The sequence below is a fragment of the Lethenteron reissneri genome, chromosome 23, assembly GCF_015708825.2.
Source record: "Lethenteron reissneri isolate LAM-NWPU_2019-01 chromosome 23, ASM1570882v1, whole genome shotgun sequence".
NCBI classification, from domain to species: domain Eukaryota; kingdom Metazoa; phylum Chordata; class Hyperoartia; order Petromyzontiformes; family Petromyzontidae; genus Lethenteron; species Lethenteron reissneri.
Window position 1 is genome coordinate 14,129,549 of NC_083801.1, and position 20,121 is coordinate 14,149,669.

Consider the following 20,121-nt stretch of genomic DNA (forward strand, 5'->3'; position numbering starts at 1 on the left):
AATAATGGAATAGAGCCTCATGTCCAATCCCCACCACCACCACCACATCTTTGTAGCCAGGCGCCTGCTGTGCCCGTCTGGTGCAGTTGCATCGCATGCACCCTCGAGACCTTCGCCACCGCCCCCACAGCGAGGACGCCTCGCATCAATCGACCACGCAGCTCAGCGTGCGTGTCTGAGTACGGAGCGTGAAACCGCGTCAATGGGGCCGCCAGAGGTAGAGCGTGCAGGCCACTTAATCCCGAAAACGAGTTGCTCCATCCCCAAATCAATATCCCGGACCCAGCGCCGAGTTGCGCGGCGCGGTCGCAGCTGCGCTCTGGAATGCAGCCCGCCCTGTCGGCTTGCGCTGCAGTGTCATCTTCTTCTCCCCCCTCGGAGCTGAGCACGACCCCGTGTTCGTCGTGATCCCACCCACCTATCCACATCTCCCGCCCCCTCCCCCCTCCCCCCTCACCCCACCCAGCTCTCAATTGCTCTTTTTGTCCGCTCCGGTCACTGCTCCCACCGCTCTCGGGAGCAACTGCGCTCCGCGTGTGCCTCGTTCGCTGAGAGCTCCTCTTCCTCGCGACGATGGGACACGGCGCGCGCCGCTGCAGGGCTCAGGTCGCGGTGGTGGCCGCGCTGACGCTGATGTGGCTGGCGCCGCTAATTAAAGGTACGCGGACCTGGAGGGCGGTGATGTGAAGTTGAGCGGAGTGGAGGGGTTTGGTGCCGTTCGGGGATGGGTGGGCGCAGTGTTGCCATCGTAACGATTCTGTCGCTATATCCAACGATTCATTTGGTTCCCTGCGTAACAATCTGACCTGTAAAAGCCACTACGTCTATGTGTGTGCTTTATTTGTTGCAGGGATGATCTCGTTGAGGCAGTTACCATGGCGTTTTACAAAGTAGACGCGTGGTGCGTGAGCACAGAAATAACAAAACAAAGGCAAAATACATCAATATTGAAGAACACGAGTTCAGGGTCCCCCTAGAATATCGTGCAACTAACAAACTAGGTATTTAAAGTAACACAGGTGTAAATAAACAATGCGCGTGTAATATAAGAGCAAGAGGCGCCGGGAAAAAAGTTACGGACATTGTCAAGTAAGCTTGCAAAGTAAGCGGATTTCTAGGACAAGGGCATTTCCCGCACCTCCGACTCGCGCGTTTGGCTACGTACGGTGCGAAATAAGTTCAACATAATACATTATGTAGCTTTGGGAGCGGTTCTAGGATTGTATTAAGGATGCTTCATCACTTACTATGTTTAATACAGTACTTGGGAATGTGTATATTGTCACAATTGCAGGTATTATATGTTGAACTTCTTTCGTACCGTACTTAGCCAACCGCGCTAAAGGTATGTGATGAGGGCGTGATAAGAACCCTGCATGCGTTTACTCGGTTTTAATGATACGACTCCAGGTGAGTATGAAGAATCACGTAACAAGCTATGTGTACTTTCATAATAAAGGTTTTTGGGTTACATCGCTATATTTGCAATTCTAAATGCTGTGGATTCACTCTTCAAACACACCGGTGGGCTGAAGAATCAACTTATTGGAGTTTTGTTAACGTGACACATTTTTTACTGGTTGGCCGTGTCGGGTAGTGGAGGATTGCGACACATTTCTACTTACGCGATTTATATACTGGTCGCGAAAGCCCACCACGTGTCACGTGTCCTTTGTTTAATAGGTCGTATATTGTCTCGTGACCCTTGTCACGACCTTCTGATCTGCCCCTCCTAGACATCTGTGAAAAAAGAGCGTCATAGCTATAATCGGATTCCTCCGGTTCAAATTAATATTCTGATTCTTACTTTAGTCGTCCTATCGAGCGAATCGCCACTCGCAGGAGTTGGCAACGCCTGGAGGGGAAGGGGGGTGTGGGAAGAAGCGATGGAAGTTGGAGTTGGTGGTTGGGCCGAGCTGTTGGTTGTTGTATCGCGACGCGGCACAGACGGCACTTGTGCCAATGCCAAAAGCGGTGATACATTAAACCTTCTTGATTTCCAGAGGGACGCCCCTGCGGATTCGTGTGGCGTAAATAACGCGGTCAGTTTACTCGTTACCGCTAGGGAGTGGGTGCTTGGGCTTGTGAGCGCGCACCTGTAGCAGCATCGCTGTTACACGTGGACTGCCGTGTGCATTTTATAGTCACGAAAAAAAATACTAGTGAAATTTCACAGCCACGTCCCCCTCCTCGTACCCCTTCCGCACCGCCCTCAAGCAAAAATTAAGTTTCCATTTGAACTCCAAAGACAAATATCCCCCGTATAGGCGGAACAAACTGTCGGGGCAAGTGCTGATATCGAGCACCTATGAAGGTCGGCACGACGCCATGAAGGGGTGGGTGGCCAGCACCACGCCCGGTCGCATTTTTCTCCGCAGTGGCGATGTTTACACACCGCAACAGATACTCATTTGAGGCCGAGTCGACAATGACACGCGTGCACACATACAAAGACAAAGATCCACCGTATAGCCTGAACAGACTGTTGGGGCAAGTGCTGTTAGCGAGCACCTATACATAACACACATACTCGGACACATGCACATTACACCGTTAAAAACGCGACAGGACGGGCAGCTTACGATTACTGTATATGGATGTACGAAGCACTTTCGCCTTAACTTGAGAGGAACCTCAATATTACACCGGGAATTGCGGAACCTATCTGGAACATTGAGGAATCTCAATATTGATGAATCTCAATATTACTCAATCTCAATATTACTCGATCTCGATCAACACCAATCTGCGAACATTGAGGAATGTCAATATTACTCAATCTCATTATTACTCAATCGCAATATTTCAATATTACTCAATCTCAATATTGAAAAACCTCAATATTACGTCGGCAATTGCAGAACCAATCTGGAACAGCCCTGATGGACGACTGCAGGGCTCGATGCGTCTGTCATTCTCTTTGGGTGTACGGGTGGAGGTCTCTGCGTGAGTTCAAGGGAGGAGTGTGGTTCACAGTACCCTGTTCAGGGTCCGGGTGTGCGTGGGTTTTTATTTTCTCAAAATGCGTTGCTCTGAATTTTCAATTGTCCAGACGCCTATTTTGACATGGGGGCGCTGTGTACGGTATGTTGCATATGCTAGGTGGTGACGCAGTGGTTTGTACACTGTGCTATCAAGCCAGCGAACCAGATTTCGATTCCTGGTCTCATTTAACATCAGTGACGAGTGCTACATGACCCGCCCCCTCATCCCCACCCTTCACTATCCCGCACCTACCAGTGTGGTGAAGTATTGTAAAACTGCAATCCCAGTAACAAGCACGACGTGGAGTGAGGCCTTCCTCCAACATCGCTTTGATTTGCTATTATTTACATCAGGCCACCTTATGAGTCACGGAAATTACATAAAACAAAGTAAGGTACTTAAATGACATTTAACTGAGATTACATTGAAATATGGTGTGCAGCACTTGAGTGCATACACATCGAATACACTTTTTTTCTTTCAAACGCCCCACTTGATATGTTAAAACGACAAACTACCACAGACTTTAAGGGTGCGCATACAAATCTTTAATTCAATTGTAAATAGCGCATTTGCTATACATAGGTGTGAATTATACACACATACAACGCGTTTTTATTTTCAATCTACTGCTGGATGATCGCCTCACCACGCCTTGGGGATCGTGAGGGATATATGACCATACTTCACCATTCCGGTCAGTCTGGGTCGGTTGAAGGTGAGGTCGCGGGTAGGAGTGGAGGAATCAAGAACTAGAGTGGATTTTTCAGCACAGCCCTCTACGCCTGTCTTCTTAGGCATGGCAGGCACCCATCCAAAACACTATCCATGTTCAAATCTTGCTCAGCTTCGGGGATCTATTTCGTTCTAGGCGACTTTCATTTTCACCTCCCCAATGCGCATCAGCGTTCAGATTGCATTGCCACTGTGAATCGTGTATAGCTTGCGTGCACGGAGCAGCACTATTATTTGAAAGATTGCCAAGTAGCTGTCACTGTCGCAGCCTTTAGGCATTAAGAGATAAGGCTTACCCAGTGCGCGGCTATCATATGTACCTTCTTGACCCGTGGAAGAACAAAGTACAGCACTGCAGTTGAGTATAGCTATCATTCAAGTGAGGGATTCAATTCCCACTTGATATTTTCCGGGTCGCTGCTAGACTCGTGGAGTTGGCACGTGACTGACTAATTAGGCACGGCCACACCGAGAGGTATACTGGATGTGGAATGCCGAGTACCGGGAAAATTGACAGTGTTATCGTTTCAGAGTCCCAGACAGACCCGGCTGAAAATTAAGCCCCACTGCAAATATAATTTAATTAAATGGTGAAGAAAAGGCCCTCTGACAATTGTTTGTCGTACACTGACTACGATATATATTTTTAAGTTACTGTACTTCATGCTCTGAAGAAATGTGTTTCCTGCGTCAATTCTACAACAAAAAAACTCTATCTCAAAATCACCACACCTGGTATGATAACTGCGATGATGACATTTCATCAGATAAGTCTATCCCTCAACAGTCAATTTGATGCTAAAAAAGATCGCCTTCGCTGATGAAAGGGGTGGTGACCGGTGGTCAAGACGAACGTCAGAGGGGCAGCCACAAGAGAAATGCACGCGAGAGGATGCCGACCGCTGAGATGGGGTGATGAATTCAGCTTGGATGGATTGTTCCTTAGATAAATCGCAGGACCGTGTGAGACAGCAACGGCTTGGGTAGGCTTTCATCCAGCAGTGGAACGATCATGGCTGATGATGACTTTGGTTCGTCATCACCACCTATGAAACCGATTACATGATTCTATGCCATTTAAATTTCTGGTCAAATCAGGACAAGCACATTATCATGCCATCCATCTCACCAAGGTCTCCCTATCTGCGTTATTGGCCTCATTTTATCTCTCCTTCCCTTTGGGTTGTGCCACGTGGTTATCTGAAATGAACATGGGGGCCCTCTCTCATCGATCGTTCGGGAGACATTTCGAGTTAAACTCGGATTTACTTTGGCCTCAATTATAAGCAAAATCAAACTTCTTACATAAAGACACCCTTCGTAGCAGCAGCAGCACCTTCCCAGAAATAACTAGAATGAAAGTTGCAATGATTGACACCTGCCTTATTTTGGCATGAATGTACCTGCATTGGAAATATGAAAAGGCATGGTATAAACACACACACAAATATCCACCGTGAAACTTCAATAATAAAGTGTGCAACGTATAATGAATAGTATGTTACACCGCGGGGAATTGTGATGCTCAGTGTTTTATATTTGGATGTTTTTTTCTCCTTCCTGTTTTTTTTTTCATTTTCCATCTGGAACATACTCCCGGTCTCGCAAGAGCGCCGTTGTTGTTAAAATATGATGGAGCCAAGTTTTGGCATTGCCCGTCAACCAGACATCACACTCGGCAGGGCAATCCGTGGCTACGGAGCTCAGAGAAATGGCTTGTCAATCATTAGGTTACAACAAGGAACGATTGTGAAACTTCAAAACCATGACAAAAAAAACCCAATCCATTCACTCTGCAGTTCTGTTTTGAAAACTACAAAAAGACACACGACTTCTTTTATGCTGGGAAAAAAAACTGAAGAAAAAAATTCCACCGTGAAGAAAGCATTTTTTGAGCCGCTGCACTATAAACAGCAGCCACGGTCTTTAAAAAAACACACGCTCACAGTTCCATGGGTGTTCGTTCAACAGTGGCGTAACTCTTCTTGGTTCTTTCGGTAAAGTCTCGTAGAATGTGTCATTCAGACTCTGTCTTCTCGACAGACCTGTTCTCCACCTGAGGACGGCTGCTTGCGTTGTGGCCGAAACGTCGTGAGAATTATTTTATTATGTTTTATTTTTATTATTTTATTATTTCCATTCTACGTGACTTTACCAAAAGAACCAAGAAGATGAATCCCTGCAGTCACGAAAGCTTTAAATCAAATTCTAGATTTGAAGCTTATTATTTAAAGCTTATTATATTAAAGCTTATTATATAAAATTCTAGATTTGGAGCTCATTATATAAACGGAGTGGTAGCTCCTGCAATCTCTCATTTACTTGATACAGCTGTCGTGGCTGTGACGGTTCCACCTGAAGACGGAAGCTTGTGTTGCCTCCGAAACGTCGTGATTTTTATTTTATTTTACTTTTATTAATTTTAATGTTTTACCTACGTGACTTTACCGAAAAAACCTAAGAATACTTTAAATCGAAATTTAGTGGCGTAACTACCGAGAGTGTGCAGGCGGTGCAACTGCCATCGCTCGAGGTCCGCGGGCCGGTTTCAACTGCCGCGCCGAGAGATCAAACCGGCCAGGATGCTCGAACTATTACACCGCGGCAGCATCCCCTGCCACCGCGGGACCTTCCTTCCCTGTGTGTGCGCTCTGGCTGCCGCGTGAAGCAGCCCTAGACATCTGCTCGTTGGCGGAAAACGAAGGCGGGGGGGGGGGGGGCAGCCCGTGCTGTTGGCGCTGCGAGCGCGTGCGGCCCCTGGATGGGCGGCAGGGATTCCCCGCCGGCGTGAGACAGCTGGCCCCTTCTGTCCCGCCGGCTGAGTGAGCGCTGCTGTGCCCTCGTGGAGGGACAGAGCCCTGGCGTGGGCCGCCCTTGGGCAATGCTCATCATTACTGTGGCAGCAGTAGTAGTAGCAGCAGCAGCGGCGCTTGTATGTACGCTGCATGCATGTTGAACTTCTCTCGCGCCGTACATAGCCAACCGTGCTAGTGAAAGGACAACAAACTAAACACAAAACGGCGTTCTAAAGAAATACATTTTCAATCAAGATTTTAAAGGACATAGCTCCAGTGGCTTCATAATGTCGGAAGGAAGAGCGTTCCAGACGGCCGCAGAGCACATCTGAAAGTGCACGATGCAGTGGCCATCTCTGTTCAATGGCTAGTTTGGAACATAGTTCTAGAAATTATTTTCGCATAACCCAAATTTTCAAACGTGTTCGTAGAATAATTAGAGATGTGGGTACATTATAATTGCAATTATTGTGGATAGGTCTACCTTGTAGTCTCGTGGTAGTGATTTACGCCGATAATGAAGCCCTCCCAGCAGCGTTCCAGAAATTATCGAGTGAGAAATGAATCCCTGATCATCAGCCGTAATGAAAAGAATGATAATTACTACATTTATATATAGAGAATGAGCAATCAATCATACTTGTATTTACAGTACACTTATCACTGAGTATAAGAGGGCATGTGATTCATGTGGAAGAAGTATAAACAAGCCAAGAATAATGAATACATCTTCGAAGAAGATTTGATTGCTACCAGCCCCCAAGTCGTCGCCATATCTCACGTTTCTGTAATGCAAGAATCGATCTAGCACCTGCACACGAGCTGATTTAATCGATGTATCTCATCGGTTGGTCATGCTACCACTTAGCAGTCGAAGAAATAACATAATAGAAGCATCCCAACAATGTAACCATCATCTTTTATAAACGTATGACTCACCCTATCGTCCGTGAACTTTTCTGATTGCTTTAATAGCAATCACTTATAGACCTTTGCCATTCCGTGGCTAATGGCAGACCTCCCCGACGTGCCTGTCATTGGCATTATTTTAATATACAATACAGGTCAGTAGGGGTTGATGATGGAGGTGGCGGGAGGGGGGGTATCAGTTCAGATAAAATTCGCCACTAATGTTAGCCATGGCCAGGAATCGAGCTCAAATAATCGGATGTGTCGTTCAATGACGTTGCACCACTGATCCAATCAACTTCATATAGATGGTCTAAATATACCCCAGTCGGCGCGTGTAACATGTGCATTCCTTGTTATTAAATGCGCTGTTGGACGAGGGCGTATATACGCCCTGCAGGTCCTGCAGCTCATTTGACCACTCTTGACCACGCACACTTTGTAGCGCTTGTTGATTAAGGTGGAAATCATAGACATGGGAGTACCACGGATTTGGCTGCACCGTCCTCTGCTGGCCGCCACCCAAGCCTGCAGTCTTATCGCCTATAACACCCGTCACGCATGCTGGTCGGACATCCCCATCACCATTCAGGGCTCAGCCACTGCTTAGCTCACGAGGACGGGACGAGATCTGGCACAGTGTCTAGACGATTTGGTCATTTATATTTCGGTGGGTGGGTGGAAAATATATATGCACCCACATCAAATGAACATCCATCTCTTAAATTTTTTAAAATAAAGACAGAGCCCCCCTCCCCCCGTATAGCCTTAACAGACTGTTGGGGCAAGTGCTGTTAGCGAGTAGCACCTATGAAGGCCGGCACGACACCCGAGGGGGCGGGTGGCCAACACCACGCCCGGTCGCCTTTGTCTCCCTCGTGGCGATGTTTACACACCGCACTAGGTACTCATTCGACCTAGGGGAGGTCCAGGACTAGATCAGATAATACAATCGTCAATAGTGTTTAACGTGAGCAGAAATCGAACCTGGATTGCCGGGTTCGTATCGCAGCGCGCTAACAGCTACACTACCGCTCTGCACAAAAATGGTTAAACACACCCGTACAAAAATGGTCAAATTCATACATACGCACCTACTAAAACACATATACTTGGATAAAATGAAAAGCTAATTGGTTCATGGACTTGGAAGCTGCTACTTTCATCATAGCTGCATGAGCTATGCACAACGTGGATGACAATATGTGGGTGTCATAGGTGCGTGATTTGCAGTGCAAATTTAGGGTGCAGGTCTGGAACTGTGCGTGTGTGCTGCAGAGCTGCATATTAATAAGACCACAGCTCTGGAATTGTGCGTGTGTGCTGCAGAGCTGCACATTAATAAGACCACAGCTCTGGAATTGTGCGTGTGTGCTGCAGAGCTGCACATTAATAAGACCACAGCTCTGGAACTGTGCGTGTGTGCTGCAGAGCTGCACATTAATAAGACCACAGCTCTGGAACTGTGCGTGTGTGCTGCAGAGCTGCACATTAATAAGACCGCAGCTCTGGAACTGTGCGTGTGTGCTGCAGAGCTGCACATTAATAAGACCACAGCTCTGGAACTGTGCATGTGTGCTGCAGAGCTGCACATTAATAAGACCGCAGCTCTGGAACTGTGCGTGTGTGCTGCAGAGCTGCACATTAATAAGGCCGCAATTGTAGAACTATGCGTGTGTGCTGCTGCACGCATTCTTAATGGTGCACCGGGGAAAGAGAGCGGCTTTCCCTGATGATTACGGCGTGTTTTATTATTAATAAGCAAACGAACACTTTTGTAATTGGATGCACGCTTTATTGAAAAACAATAGAAAACTTAACCCGGCGTAGGCAGCATACTTTCACAGCTCATCCTGCAGTATTGTACCAATGTACAGGATCGCATTGCACCCGGGGTGTAATCGGAAATAGCTTCGATAGCACGCAACAGAGGCTATGGTATGTGCAGTATATGTATCATGCAGTACAGCATGCCGCGAAAAAAGATTGCTCCCAACGTTATTGTTTTGTTAGCTTTATTTAACAACAACAACAATGAACTCCAAGATGCAATCATCTACACTGTATCCAAGACATTGAGAAAGGTGAGAGGCAAGACGCGAATAGGCACCGGACATTACATGTCAGAAAATCCCAACGTAGTCATACGTAGGAGGGGCATATTTTATGCAAAAAGTAAAAGAAAAAATCCTAATTTGTCTTTTTTTATCAATTAGAGTTCCTTAACTGTGACATTGCAGGTTTCCCACTACGCTATGACCTCAACCACCTAAATTCGATTACAGGGAATGACTATAACATGAATTGGAAGTGATATTTGAACCCCTTCAACCAAGCCGCATTGGCCAGTGTGGTGCAGTATGGTCAAGCAACCCATATAATATGGGGAAAGCCATCATGCAGCAGTGGATTGACCATGGCTGTGAAATCGGCGAAGCCTCGAACGCAGATGCACCACGTACACATTGCCTCCTCCTGTCTTATGCCATTGCCGACGAGAATGTTGCTCTCTCATACGAAATTTAAACTATTTTTACTTTACCAGGTAAGGCCCACTGAGCTACATAGCTCTTTTTTTAGAAGCGACCTGGCCGCAAATGATAGCTCAACGAAGTGGCTTATCGTGTGAAAATTTCTAGCAGCCGAATACTCCAAACGCACGTTTGTGAATGTGGAGGAGGAAAACCGGAGGACTCGGAGAAAAAGCCACACAACCACGGGGAGAACATGCAAACTCCAAATATACAGCAGCAGGCGTCAGGGTCGAGATCGAACCAACGACCTCCTGTATACCAGGCGAGGTAGTTAACATCTGGCCACTGTGCTTGCAGCCCATCTTACCCGAGTGAATGTGAGATTGCTTTCTGTGCTCTGGTAACCCGTAATTTTACACAACAGAGAGTGAGAAAGTACACCACCAGTTTTTCAGGTCGCACGATCCGACGAGAGCGATCAAACACGATGTGCGATTCTCAGAGACACTAATAATATAATCCCATTCCTCTAGAATTACTGTCAGCTGTGCCCCTATGATAGGAACGGTTATGCCACTCTCCAGAGGTATGGAGTGCTCTCCTTTCCTTCTCACCGCATCTATGCCAACTGTGTCGCGATGTATTTATTTCAATTCTGCCGCTCGTTCGACAGTCTGATTCTTCAGCTCGTGTCCGTCTCGTATCGAGTAATTATCGAATCAAGAAGGCGTCTTGTTCTTACGCGGTGCTAAATGGATCGCTACATCCCAGGACCATGAGAGATGCCAACGGGTGTGGGAGGCCTTCGTCCAGCAGTGGATTATGGCTGATGAAAATGATGATGAACATAAACATGAACCTAGAAATCTGAGTTGAATTCGCAGCCGTGACTCACATCAGTGGAGAGTTACATATTTCTTAATCGTCCCTGGGCCTTCCCCCGTTTACCATCCCACACTGACCAGCGTGGTGAAGTATGGTCAAATAGCCTCAATGACCGTCATGAATGGGGATGCCTTCATCCAGCACTGGATTGACAAAGGGATTCAAATGATCATTGTTATTTTATGTATATAAAAAAAGGTTTCAAATTCTGTCTTTTGTCTTGTGTGTAGCCCTCTGCTATCCACCGTGCTACAATGGAGGTACCTGCTTGAACAGTAACCGGTGTGCCTGTCCCAAGGGATACATGGGTGCGCGATGCACCATCGGTATGTATTTCCTTTATCTTACCATCCACCGACACGTGTGCACATTACATACATTTTTTTGAGTTTTTGCCATCTGCATTTCATAAAAAAACAACAATGTTTATTTTTACATACAGCGTCGTTTATGCAAATCAAACCTCACAATCGCCGCGGAAACTGCAGACGAGCTGGAAGACAACAGCAGTGAGCTGGCGCATTCATAGATTGCCCAAGCTCTGCAGATCTCAATATATTAAGATTTTTCAACCAAACAATGAGCGTTTATATGTGGCAGATTAAGAGGTCTGGAGGTGTGTGTTTAGCAATGAAAAGTGATAAGGCCAATAAGGCAAGATCCTTTGCATGTGACAACCACCTCTGGCTCATTTCTGGAAACCCTTCCTCTTAAAATGTGTGTTCACGCTGTGTTCACGTGAAAGAGTTTCTACTCCATTGTCACTTAACACTGCAGTGTGTACTGCATATCCTTTAAAATGGTTCCACGTGTAATGACTCTAAACACTTAGCGTATAATTTGTTCATGGTCTGACAAATTAGGAAAAACGGGATTGCAGTAAACAAAATATATAACTCTGACCGTCAGTACATCAATTCCATTTGTCGTGTCTTCACACGAAGGTAAGCCTACCGTCAACGTGTTTGAATCACAAGGGGGTATTTCAGACTGGTGGATAGAAACACACCATCATTAACAACGGTCTCCCGTACAGCGCTGTTGGGATAAGCACTGTTAGTAATAACATTGCCCATTAAGGTTGGCATGGCTACATGAGTAGGTGGTGTGGCAAACACCACGCCAAAGGGGCCGTCCATATATGACGTCACGCACCTAGGGGGGGGGGGCGGTCAGACATTTGTGACGATGTGTGCCGAGGGGGGGGGGGGGTCAAAAATCGTCAAAAATCGCGTGACGTCATTTATGGACGGCCCCAAAGCCGCTTTTGTCGCCCCAATGCTGACGTTGTATCCACAGCACACCAGGTACTTATTTAAGTCTGAGCCGACATAATTGAGGCCCAGAAAGTCACCGTTGTGACCACATACACACGCACGAACATTTGCCAATGCGTCATCATCGCCACTCCGATCACTTTGCGGCCGATGACGATGACGACGACGATGTCTGGGGCCGCGCTACCCAATGCGAGGATTCTGCCGACAGCTAACGGCTCAACTCTTTGATTCTTTCGGTAAAGTCACGTATAAAGAGAAAGTAATAAATTAAATAATAGCATACGACGTTTCGATTGCAACACAAGCACTCGTCATCAGGTATAAATGAAAACAAACCGAGTATACTTAGAAATGTAATGCAATACAACACAGAGAGTCGGCTAATTTAGCAATGCTACATTTAGCATTCTCTGGAAGAACGTAATCAACCAGGTAGGGTGTTGACTGTTATGTTAGCCGACTCTCTGTGTTGTATTGCATTGTATTTCTAAGTTTACTAGGTTTACATCATGGGACCTCCTTTGCCAGTACCAAAATATACTAATAGGGTTTTTCCCCTTTTTTCTTGGCGTCATCTGGTCGAATACCATATGAGACTAGGCTCTAAAGAAAGTTGTCTTTAGTGTGGACCAATCAGTTTCAAGGACAATGCATAGATTATCAGAGTATTGTTTTTTGTTTGCATTTGACTGCAAGTATTGTGGTTAATGTAAGCCTGATTCCTTGCAAAAGGTGTCAGTTTTGTTGCCAGAAAAAAGAAGGAAAACCCCTATTAGTATACTACAATTTATCTTTATACGTGACTTTACCGAAAGAACCAAAGAGTAAATCCTGCAGTCGCGAAAGCTCAAAATTAAACTTAAAGGCTCCTCCCGTGGTGTGCCTCTGGCGATGCCCCCTAAACAGCGCTGTGCCGAGAGGGCTGCGTCAACGGCGGGCGCTGCGCGGCTCCCGGCGTGTGCACCTGCAGGGACGGCTACTCGGGGCTTCGCTGCGACAAGCGTACGGCCACCATCTGCTGCTGCCTCTCAAATCCCCGCCATCAACTCTTCGTAGAGAGAGAGATTGGAGGGGTGGGGTGGAATGGGGGAGGATCCGATCGGGATTTTCCTTCGCTTTTTTTAATCCTTTATATTAAGTTCGCTTGCTTGCGTAGGACCTGTGCAAATCTTTAGGTCGTTTTTAACCCACTTCCCGTGATCCAATCGAGCTGACATTTGGCACACAGACTCGTTGTGCGTGACAATGCATTTTCGTGAACATTTTTTTCCAAAATTTTACACTGTTTAGGGAATTTTTTTAAAATATTTAATTACCAATTGTTTAATGCTGCCAGAGGACGAGAGGACTCTAGCCGCCCCGATGCCATGCACGCATATAAAGGATTTATAGTGAAAAACTTTGTTTTTACGGGTTTACTTGTTCCCCTCTGTCCTTCCGCATTCTCAAACTGCAGTTTGTGGGCCAGTCTTCCACGGTCGATTCGAATCTCCCATTAATCGCCATTGAAGTGTAAATTGGACCGTATCGCTGCATTGTATTGCAGGCTGCTGATTTTGTGGGAAGTGAAAAGTTGGCCGTAGAGAGGTGCATTTACTGGCTTTACGAAACACCTGTTGTAGCCGATATTTACCTGTGTACTAGAGGACATCGAAGGAACGGATTAACTCCTTGGTAGGCCAGTAAGCTGTACAATGTGGTTATTTAGATAAGCAGTCGTGTCTATCTGTTGATTTGAGAGCTGGAGCGAGACATTCTTCCACGTAAGCTGGGATGCTTGATTTGTCACATCGTGTTCCCTGAGACGCCACAAATAGCGGCATCAAATGACTGCATCTAACAGAAAGATCCATGTTTAGAAGTCTGTCTCCTTCCTGTTTTACTTCTTCGTAATGATGAGTATATATACATTTTTCAGTTGCAGGTTAATGTATCAAGATGCGTTAAAATTGGGGGAAAGATACGTGACCATACGTCATTATACCCTAGTCAATGCAGGTTGGTGAGGAAACTCGCCCGATAACGTGGATAACCACACCACACCACTTGCACTCAGATGACCACAACCACTCAGCACCGGGAGGTCTTCATCCAGCTGTGAATTGATCATGGGTCAATGATGACATTCACTGTTTAAGGTGTAGTAGCGGTGCAATTGTTAGCTCAATGCACTATGAAGCCAGCAGCGACTCAAGTTTGATTATTGATCAGTAGCGAGTGATATCTGAACTAATTCTGGGCACCTACCTGTCCTTCACCAATCCGCACTGACCAATGTGGTGAATGATGGTCACACAACCCCCATGGAAAGAAACAGCGTGGTGGAGGAATTCATCCAGCAGTGGATCGACAAAGGTCTGCACATTTATATAAACTGTTTAGTGGCAAGCGATTGGACGACATACTCTGAGGTTTTTTCGGTAAAGTCACGTAGGTATAAATAAATAATAAAGTAATAGAAATAATAATAGAAATAAAATAATAAATCACGACGTTTCGGAGGCAACACAAGTCTCCGTCATCAGGTGGGACCGTACATCTAAATGTACTGTATCGAGATACACAGCTAAATTTACTGTATCTTGATACAGTAAATTTAGCTGTGACGGTCCCACCTGATGACGGAGACTTGTGTTGCCTCCGAAACGTCGTGATTTATTATTTTATTTCTATTACTATCTCAAGTATTTTATTATTTATTTCCCCGAAACGTCATGATTTATTATTTTATTTCCATTATTATTTCTCATATTTTATTATTTACTTTTTACCTACGTGACTTTACGACACATTTTACCCAGCAGGATGGCGGTAATTGTTGCACGTGCAAAAAGAAACCATCTCCCAAGTTCGCAGTGTCATGCTGTGTGTCTTCATGTATTTGTGCCGTCTGCCTTTTTGCTCAAGCCAAGTGCGACGTCCCGTGTCGTCACGGCGCTGTGTGCGTCGCACCCGACACGTGCGAGTGCAAGCACGGATCTCACGGGAGGTACTGCGAGAAATGTGAGTTGCAGGATCGTCGACATGAACAGCACTTTGGCCAGCACCGTCACAAATGCCAAAGCGGCTCCATTTTATTGACAGGTGTAGTGACGTAGCGTGGTTGGCATGGGTCAAGGGGCAAGACAATCAGTGGGGGCCTCTTATTCAATTCCTCTCCACTATGTAGTCCGGCACCTGGGCCCTTTCAGCCTATGGGACTGTCCATAAATGACGTCACACACTTGGGGAGGGGGGGGGGCAGACATTTGTGACGATGTGTGATGAGGAGGTGGGGGAGTTTGAGAAATGTGACGTCACATCAAAATGCGCAACTTTAAATAAATATAGACAACACGTTCTACTTAATTAAATAGACGTTTTAATAAATGTTTTCTCCTACAACATCAGAGTGCAGCGCCACATTACATACGCACTACAATGACAATAGCTTAAAGCGATTCAAAGCATGTTTTATATTTTTTTTTGGGGGGGGGGAGATTTTTTACGTCATATTTGAGGGGGGGTCTGACTTTTTGTGACGCCGTGTGACGAGGGAGGGGGGGAATCGTCCAAAATTGCGTGACGTCATTTATGGACGACCCTTATGGACTCTGGTGCAGTTGCACAGCCTGCAAACGCGACAGGTCCGCCACTGCACATGCGCATCATTCATGAACCCTTCGTGGTCTCTTTTGGTGTGCTCAATAATTGTGGTATGCTCCGACAAATCAGTGCATGTGTGAACACGGCTTCATTTCTCATGGAATATTGCACGGGGCCCTCCAATCCCCACCACCCCACCCTCCACACTTTCTCGAAGCTCTTCTGTGTAACCCATGCTGTAATTACGCCGACTAATTGTGCAAACACCATCGAACTTAACGGTCTGAGATCGTGTTATTTTGAAGTAATATCATGAGTTAGCATGGTTGTTCTCAAGTCTCAACTGCTATTCCCCATTGGCACCCCAGGGTGACACTTTAAAGTTAGCCAATTATTACATGGATGTAGCACATATTAAATTGCATTCTGACTGAAACTTCATTGTGCCTACAAATAGAGATGTTTGGCTAATGTATGTAGGTATAAATTGGGGATCATATTAACGTGAGTCTGAGAAGCACAGCGAATAACCAAACAATGGATTATTTTCATGCAATTTGCAATACTGAGACTCACACCAATTTATTTACAGCATGAAACAAGGGAATACAACAGCCTGAAAAACGGCTTCATTATTTATCAATGTAGAGTATGTATTATTTTGAATTAGGTGGTGAAGTGGGGAAGAGTAGCATGACAGTGTTTAGCCGACTGCGCTATGAACCTGGCGAGTTGGGCTCGAGTCTTTGCTACGAATAACATCAGCGGTGAGTCACGTCTGGACCTGTTCTGCATTGAGCAGTGTGGTGAAGTATGGTCAAACAACCCCTATTACTGACAGGGAGGCCTTCATCCAGCAGTGGATTGACAAAGGGCCGTAAGTTACTATTATCGTTGCTGATGCGCAGTACTTGCTTTAATTCTTGTGGTTTAACAAAGTGCGCGTCTTTCTCGAGGGAGGGTCTCTGCGTCTCCTGCCACTCAAGAGCACTGGTTGCTCTGTTGCCGTTCGTGTGTGACCTTTCAGTTAAATGCAGATCCAAGTGCCTGAACGGTGGTGCATGCGTGGGTCCAAATCGCTGCAAGTGTCCTCCGAATTATGGCGGCGCTCAATGCCACAAAGGTACGGACTACATCTCGCGAACCTGAGGTCACCCCCTGCGAAAGAAAAAAAACGGCGCATAGCACGTGGTTCTGTCTCATCGTCAAAAAAAAACCTGTTCAAGAAGAATCCCGACAAATGTTCCTGCCCAGCAACTTCGTGCCGTTGAAAAAGTATCGAGCTGGCTATTGTTTATTTAACGACTGTCAAAGCTAAATGCAGTGTTTTCTATATGCTGATATTCTAGCACCTCATGTTTAAAGTTTTACATGTCTATCTGAGGGCACCCCCACCACCCCCCACCTCCACCCCCACCCCGTTCTCATTCACAACAAACCTCTCTTGTTTTCCCATAGCACTCTGTCCGAGTCCCTGCAAGAATGGGGGCAGGTGCTCTGATGGGAGGTGCATTTGCCCTGCTGGGTTTCAGGGTCAAACTTGTGAGAAGAGGTGAGAGCAAACGAAAGATGTCTTTTCATGCAAAACACCTGGCACAATCGGTGTGACCTCCATCCGAGAAGCCTCCTGTTAACCACAAACTTCACTTTGCGACATATCACAAAGGATTCAAAGTGGCTTCCGACGAAATTGAGCACCCAGTGGCACTCTCATCTCCTGTTTGCTACCTTGAACCTGAGGCAGAAATTGACACAACACCGCTACGGCAGGGGTGAGTCTCTCCGTCGGACAACCGCTGTTGACTTCCCACAAAGTGGTACTCATTTTTTACGATCCCACAGGGATGATTCGCTTAGTCAATGTAAGCTAATCAACGCAACGGGCATCCGATTGTGAAATGAACACTCAACTGCTGCGTCTCTGGATTGATACGCGTAGCGGCGCTGGCACGGTGGTTCACACTGCACCTTGAAAACGGCGACCCGAGTTCAATTCCTGGCCACGGCTAAGACCCCGTGGTGAATAAAATCTGATGGGCCGTGGATGCAACGGATGGGGCAGTGGCAGCCAACGCAGGGTAGTATAACGCCTGAAGGGACGTTCGCTGTGGAGATGGAGCAATGAGATGAGCTCATGTGTAGGAACTAGATTAATTGCTGCATCGTGAGCTTATGGAAGATTGGCGACGTGGGGAAGTCCTCATGAAGCAGCGAATCGATGACTGCTGCTGTTCTTAATGATGATGATGATGATGATACAGTCATTGAATACGGTATAAATCAAATAGTAATGTCATAATCCGATGCACTCGTCGAGGTTGAGGACGCGTCGCCTCGGCGAATAGGCGTCAGGGTGTAAACAAAACTCAAATGTAAACGCATTCATCAAATCAAGAGTGTCCATCTCAACAATCACCCATAACATCATCACGTTTGTGTTGAGCACGGTCGGCTACGTACGGTGCGAAAGAAGTTCACCATACATTCGCTAATTAATCCAGTCTCTCGTTGCCCTCGTAGGAGGCACGCGACGCACACCAACGTCGCTCGCCAACGCCGTCAAATGCCCCAACAAACGTGCCGAGTGCGAAAGGGGGGGACGCTGTGGCGTAGTTGCGTCGTGGCGTTCCGCCGGCGAGCGCTGCTCTCCTCTGTGCTGCGTCGTGTGCCCACCCCCCCCACCCCCTCCTCCACCGCCACAGGCAGTGTGTGATGAGCACGATATCGCAGTCGTTCCGTCGTGGATACAGCCAGCTGAGCAAGCACCGCGTGGCTGTCAGCTGTGGTCCCTGGAGACCCCGCCACGCCTGCTACCAGCTCAAGTCAGGCTTTGCACATGCAAAGGAGGGTGGGGGGAGGGCAGAGGGGGTGCCAGATAACATACTCGCTGCGCCATACGCACATTTTAATGACATATCCGACGTTCGGTATGTGGGTGGAGATATGCAAAGGGATGCCTTTTTCCACGTTGAAACGCACTGCGCATAGCCTTACCGAATGTGCATTGTGCGAGTATTTATTTCGGTAGAATTTTATCAGGCGGCGTGCACTCGGAGGCGCGCGTGCACCCGGGTTTGATGATTCACACAAGCACAGTATAGTTTAACAAAAAAATGTTGGTTACTTTGAAATATAATGAGCCAACTTATCGGTCGGCAACATTATCTAGAGAAAGGGTACCTTATATTTCAGACGGCATTCCAAAAACGATTAACTAAATAACACATTGCAAATCAAATCACGTGACTAACGAGCATTGCATTTTTTATATTGCTGTGCACTGCATGTTAACGCACACAGTGCTCGTACGTTTCATTACAGGAAATCCTATACGATGATCTACAGAACATTCTACCGCACGGTTTACGTGTGTGGGAAGGACCATTTCTCAGCGGACACAAACATCTGATGCCCTCCCGCTCCATTGCTTCAACACAATGCCTGAATAGCTACAGCTGTAGCCTTTAGTAGCCTACAATAATGCATGCTTTTTTTGTATCATTGTATTTAGCAAATGCCTTAACATTTTCAAAAGTGCAGGATCATACTGTTTTTTGACCGTGTTTTTTTGTATCTGCATATCCAAACATTTCAAATGTGCATGCATTTGAATCACAATTGCAAACATCATACCTCGAAATATTCCGCGTAATTACGTTTAGTAATTCACACACGGTAATAAATATGTGTAATGGTGCTATATCTACGGTTGTGAAATTTCAAATAGTGTTACTCAAACGTGTAAATAATGACGATACCAAATGATAATTGGAACAATTATTTACACAATGAAGGGTGCAGGATGTGATCGTCTGTGCACAATGTTATACGCAATATATCAAAATACCTATTTTAGTGTTGCTTTTAAAAGGGAGTGTACGTTACAGGTTACGTAGCTTTACTGTACAATGTGACCTCTGTTTTCTTGTTTAGACACCGAAAATAACCATTGTTATCATGACAATGTCATAGCATGATGGCTTGTAATCGCCGATGGCTTTTAAATTGCTCATGTTTTCTAGTAGACATTTGGTTTGCATTTCACATAGATAACTGATATACTTCTTGTAGTAACATGTTTTTTACATATTTATCCTCAAAGCAAGTGTCACTACTTACATTACACCGTAGCATATTCCCGATTGAATGACGTGGTTTCTTAATTAACTAGTTTTTATTAAACTGCTACACTGCACCGATTAATATTGAGGTTAATCTACAACCACTTTCTATGAATGCATCGATCATAAAGATGATAAATGATCCGTTTGTTTTTGTACTGATTTATGTTAACAATATGACCGCACGATCAGTGTTTCTTTTTAGCTTACACCCTCCGGTGGAAAGCGCGTGAGAAAAAGTCATCTTCTTTTACATTCGAAAGAAACATTTTGGCATTTTTGTCACCAATTTTAATACGGCTGCCACCACGTGCACAGAAGACAGCGCAGCCAAGGGATCCTTGAGTCTGTG

The 20,121-nt window shown here is 46.0% G+C and overlaps 1 protein-coding gene across 1 annotated transcript; it reads left to right on the plus strand.

Moving 5' to 3' along the window:
• Window positions 1–487: 487 nt before the first annotated feature.
• Window positions 488–19,911, plus strand: LOC133346049 (wnt inhibitory factor 1-like). Its single transcript, XM_061557340.1, has 8 exons — window positions 488–658; window positions 11,014–11,109; window positions 12,970–13,065; window positions 14,971–15,066; window positions 16,676–16,771; window positions 17,107–17,200; window positions 18,351–18,470; window positions 18,970–19,911. Exons 1-8 carry the CDS (start codon window positions 574–576, stop codon window positions 19,055–19,057), a joined length of 771 nt encoding a protein of 256 aa, XP_061413324.1. The 5' UTR covers window positions 488–573; the 3' UTR covers window positions 19,058–19,911.
• Window positions 19,912–20,121: the final 210 nt, after the last annotated feature.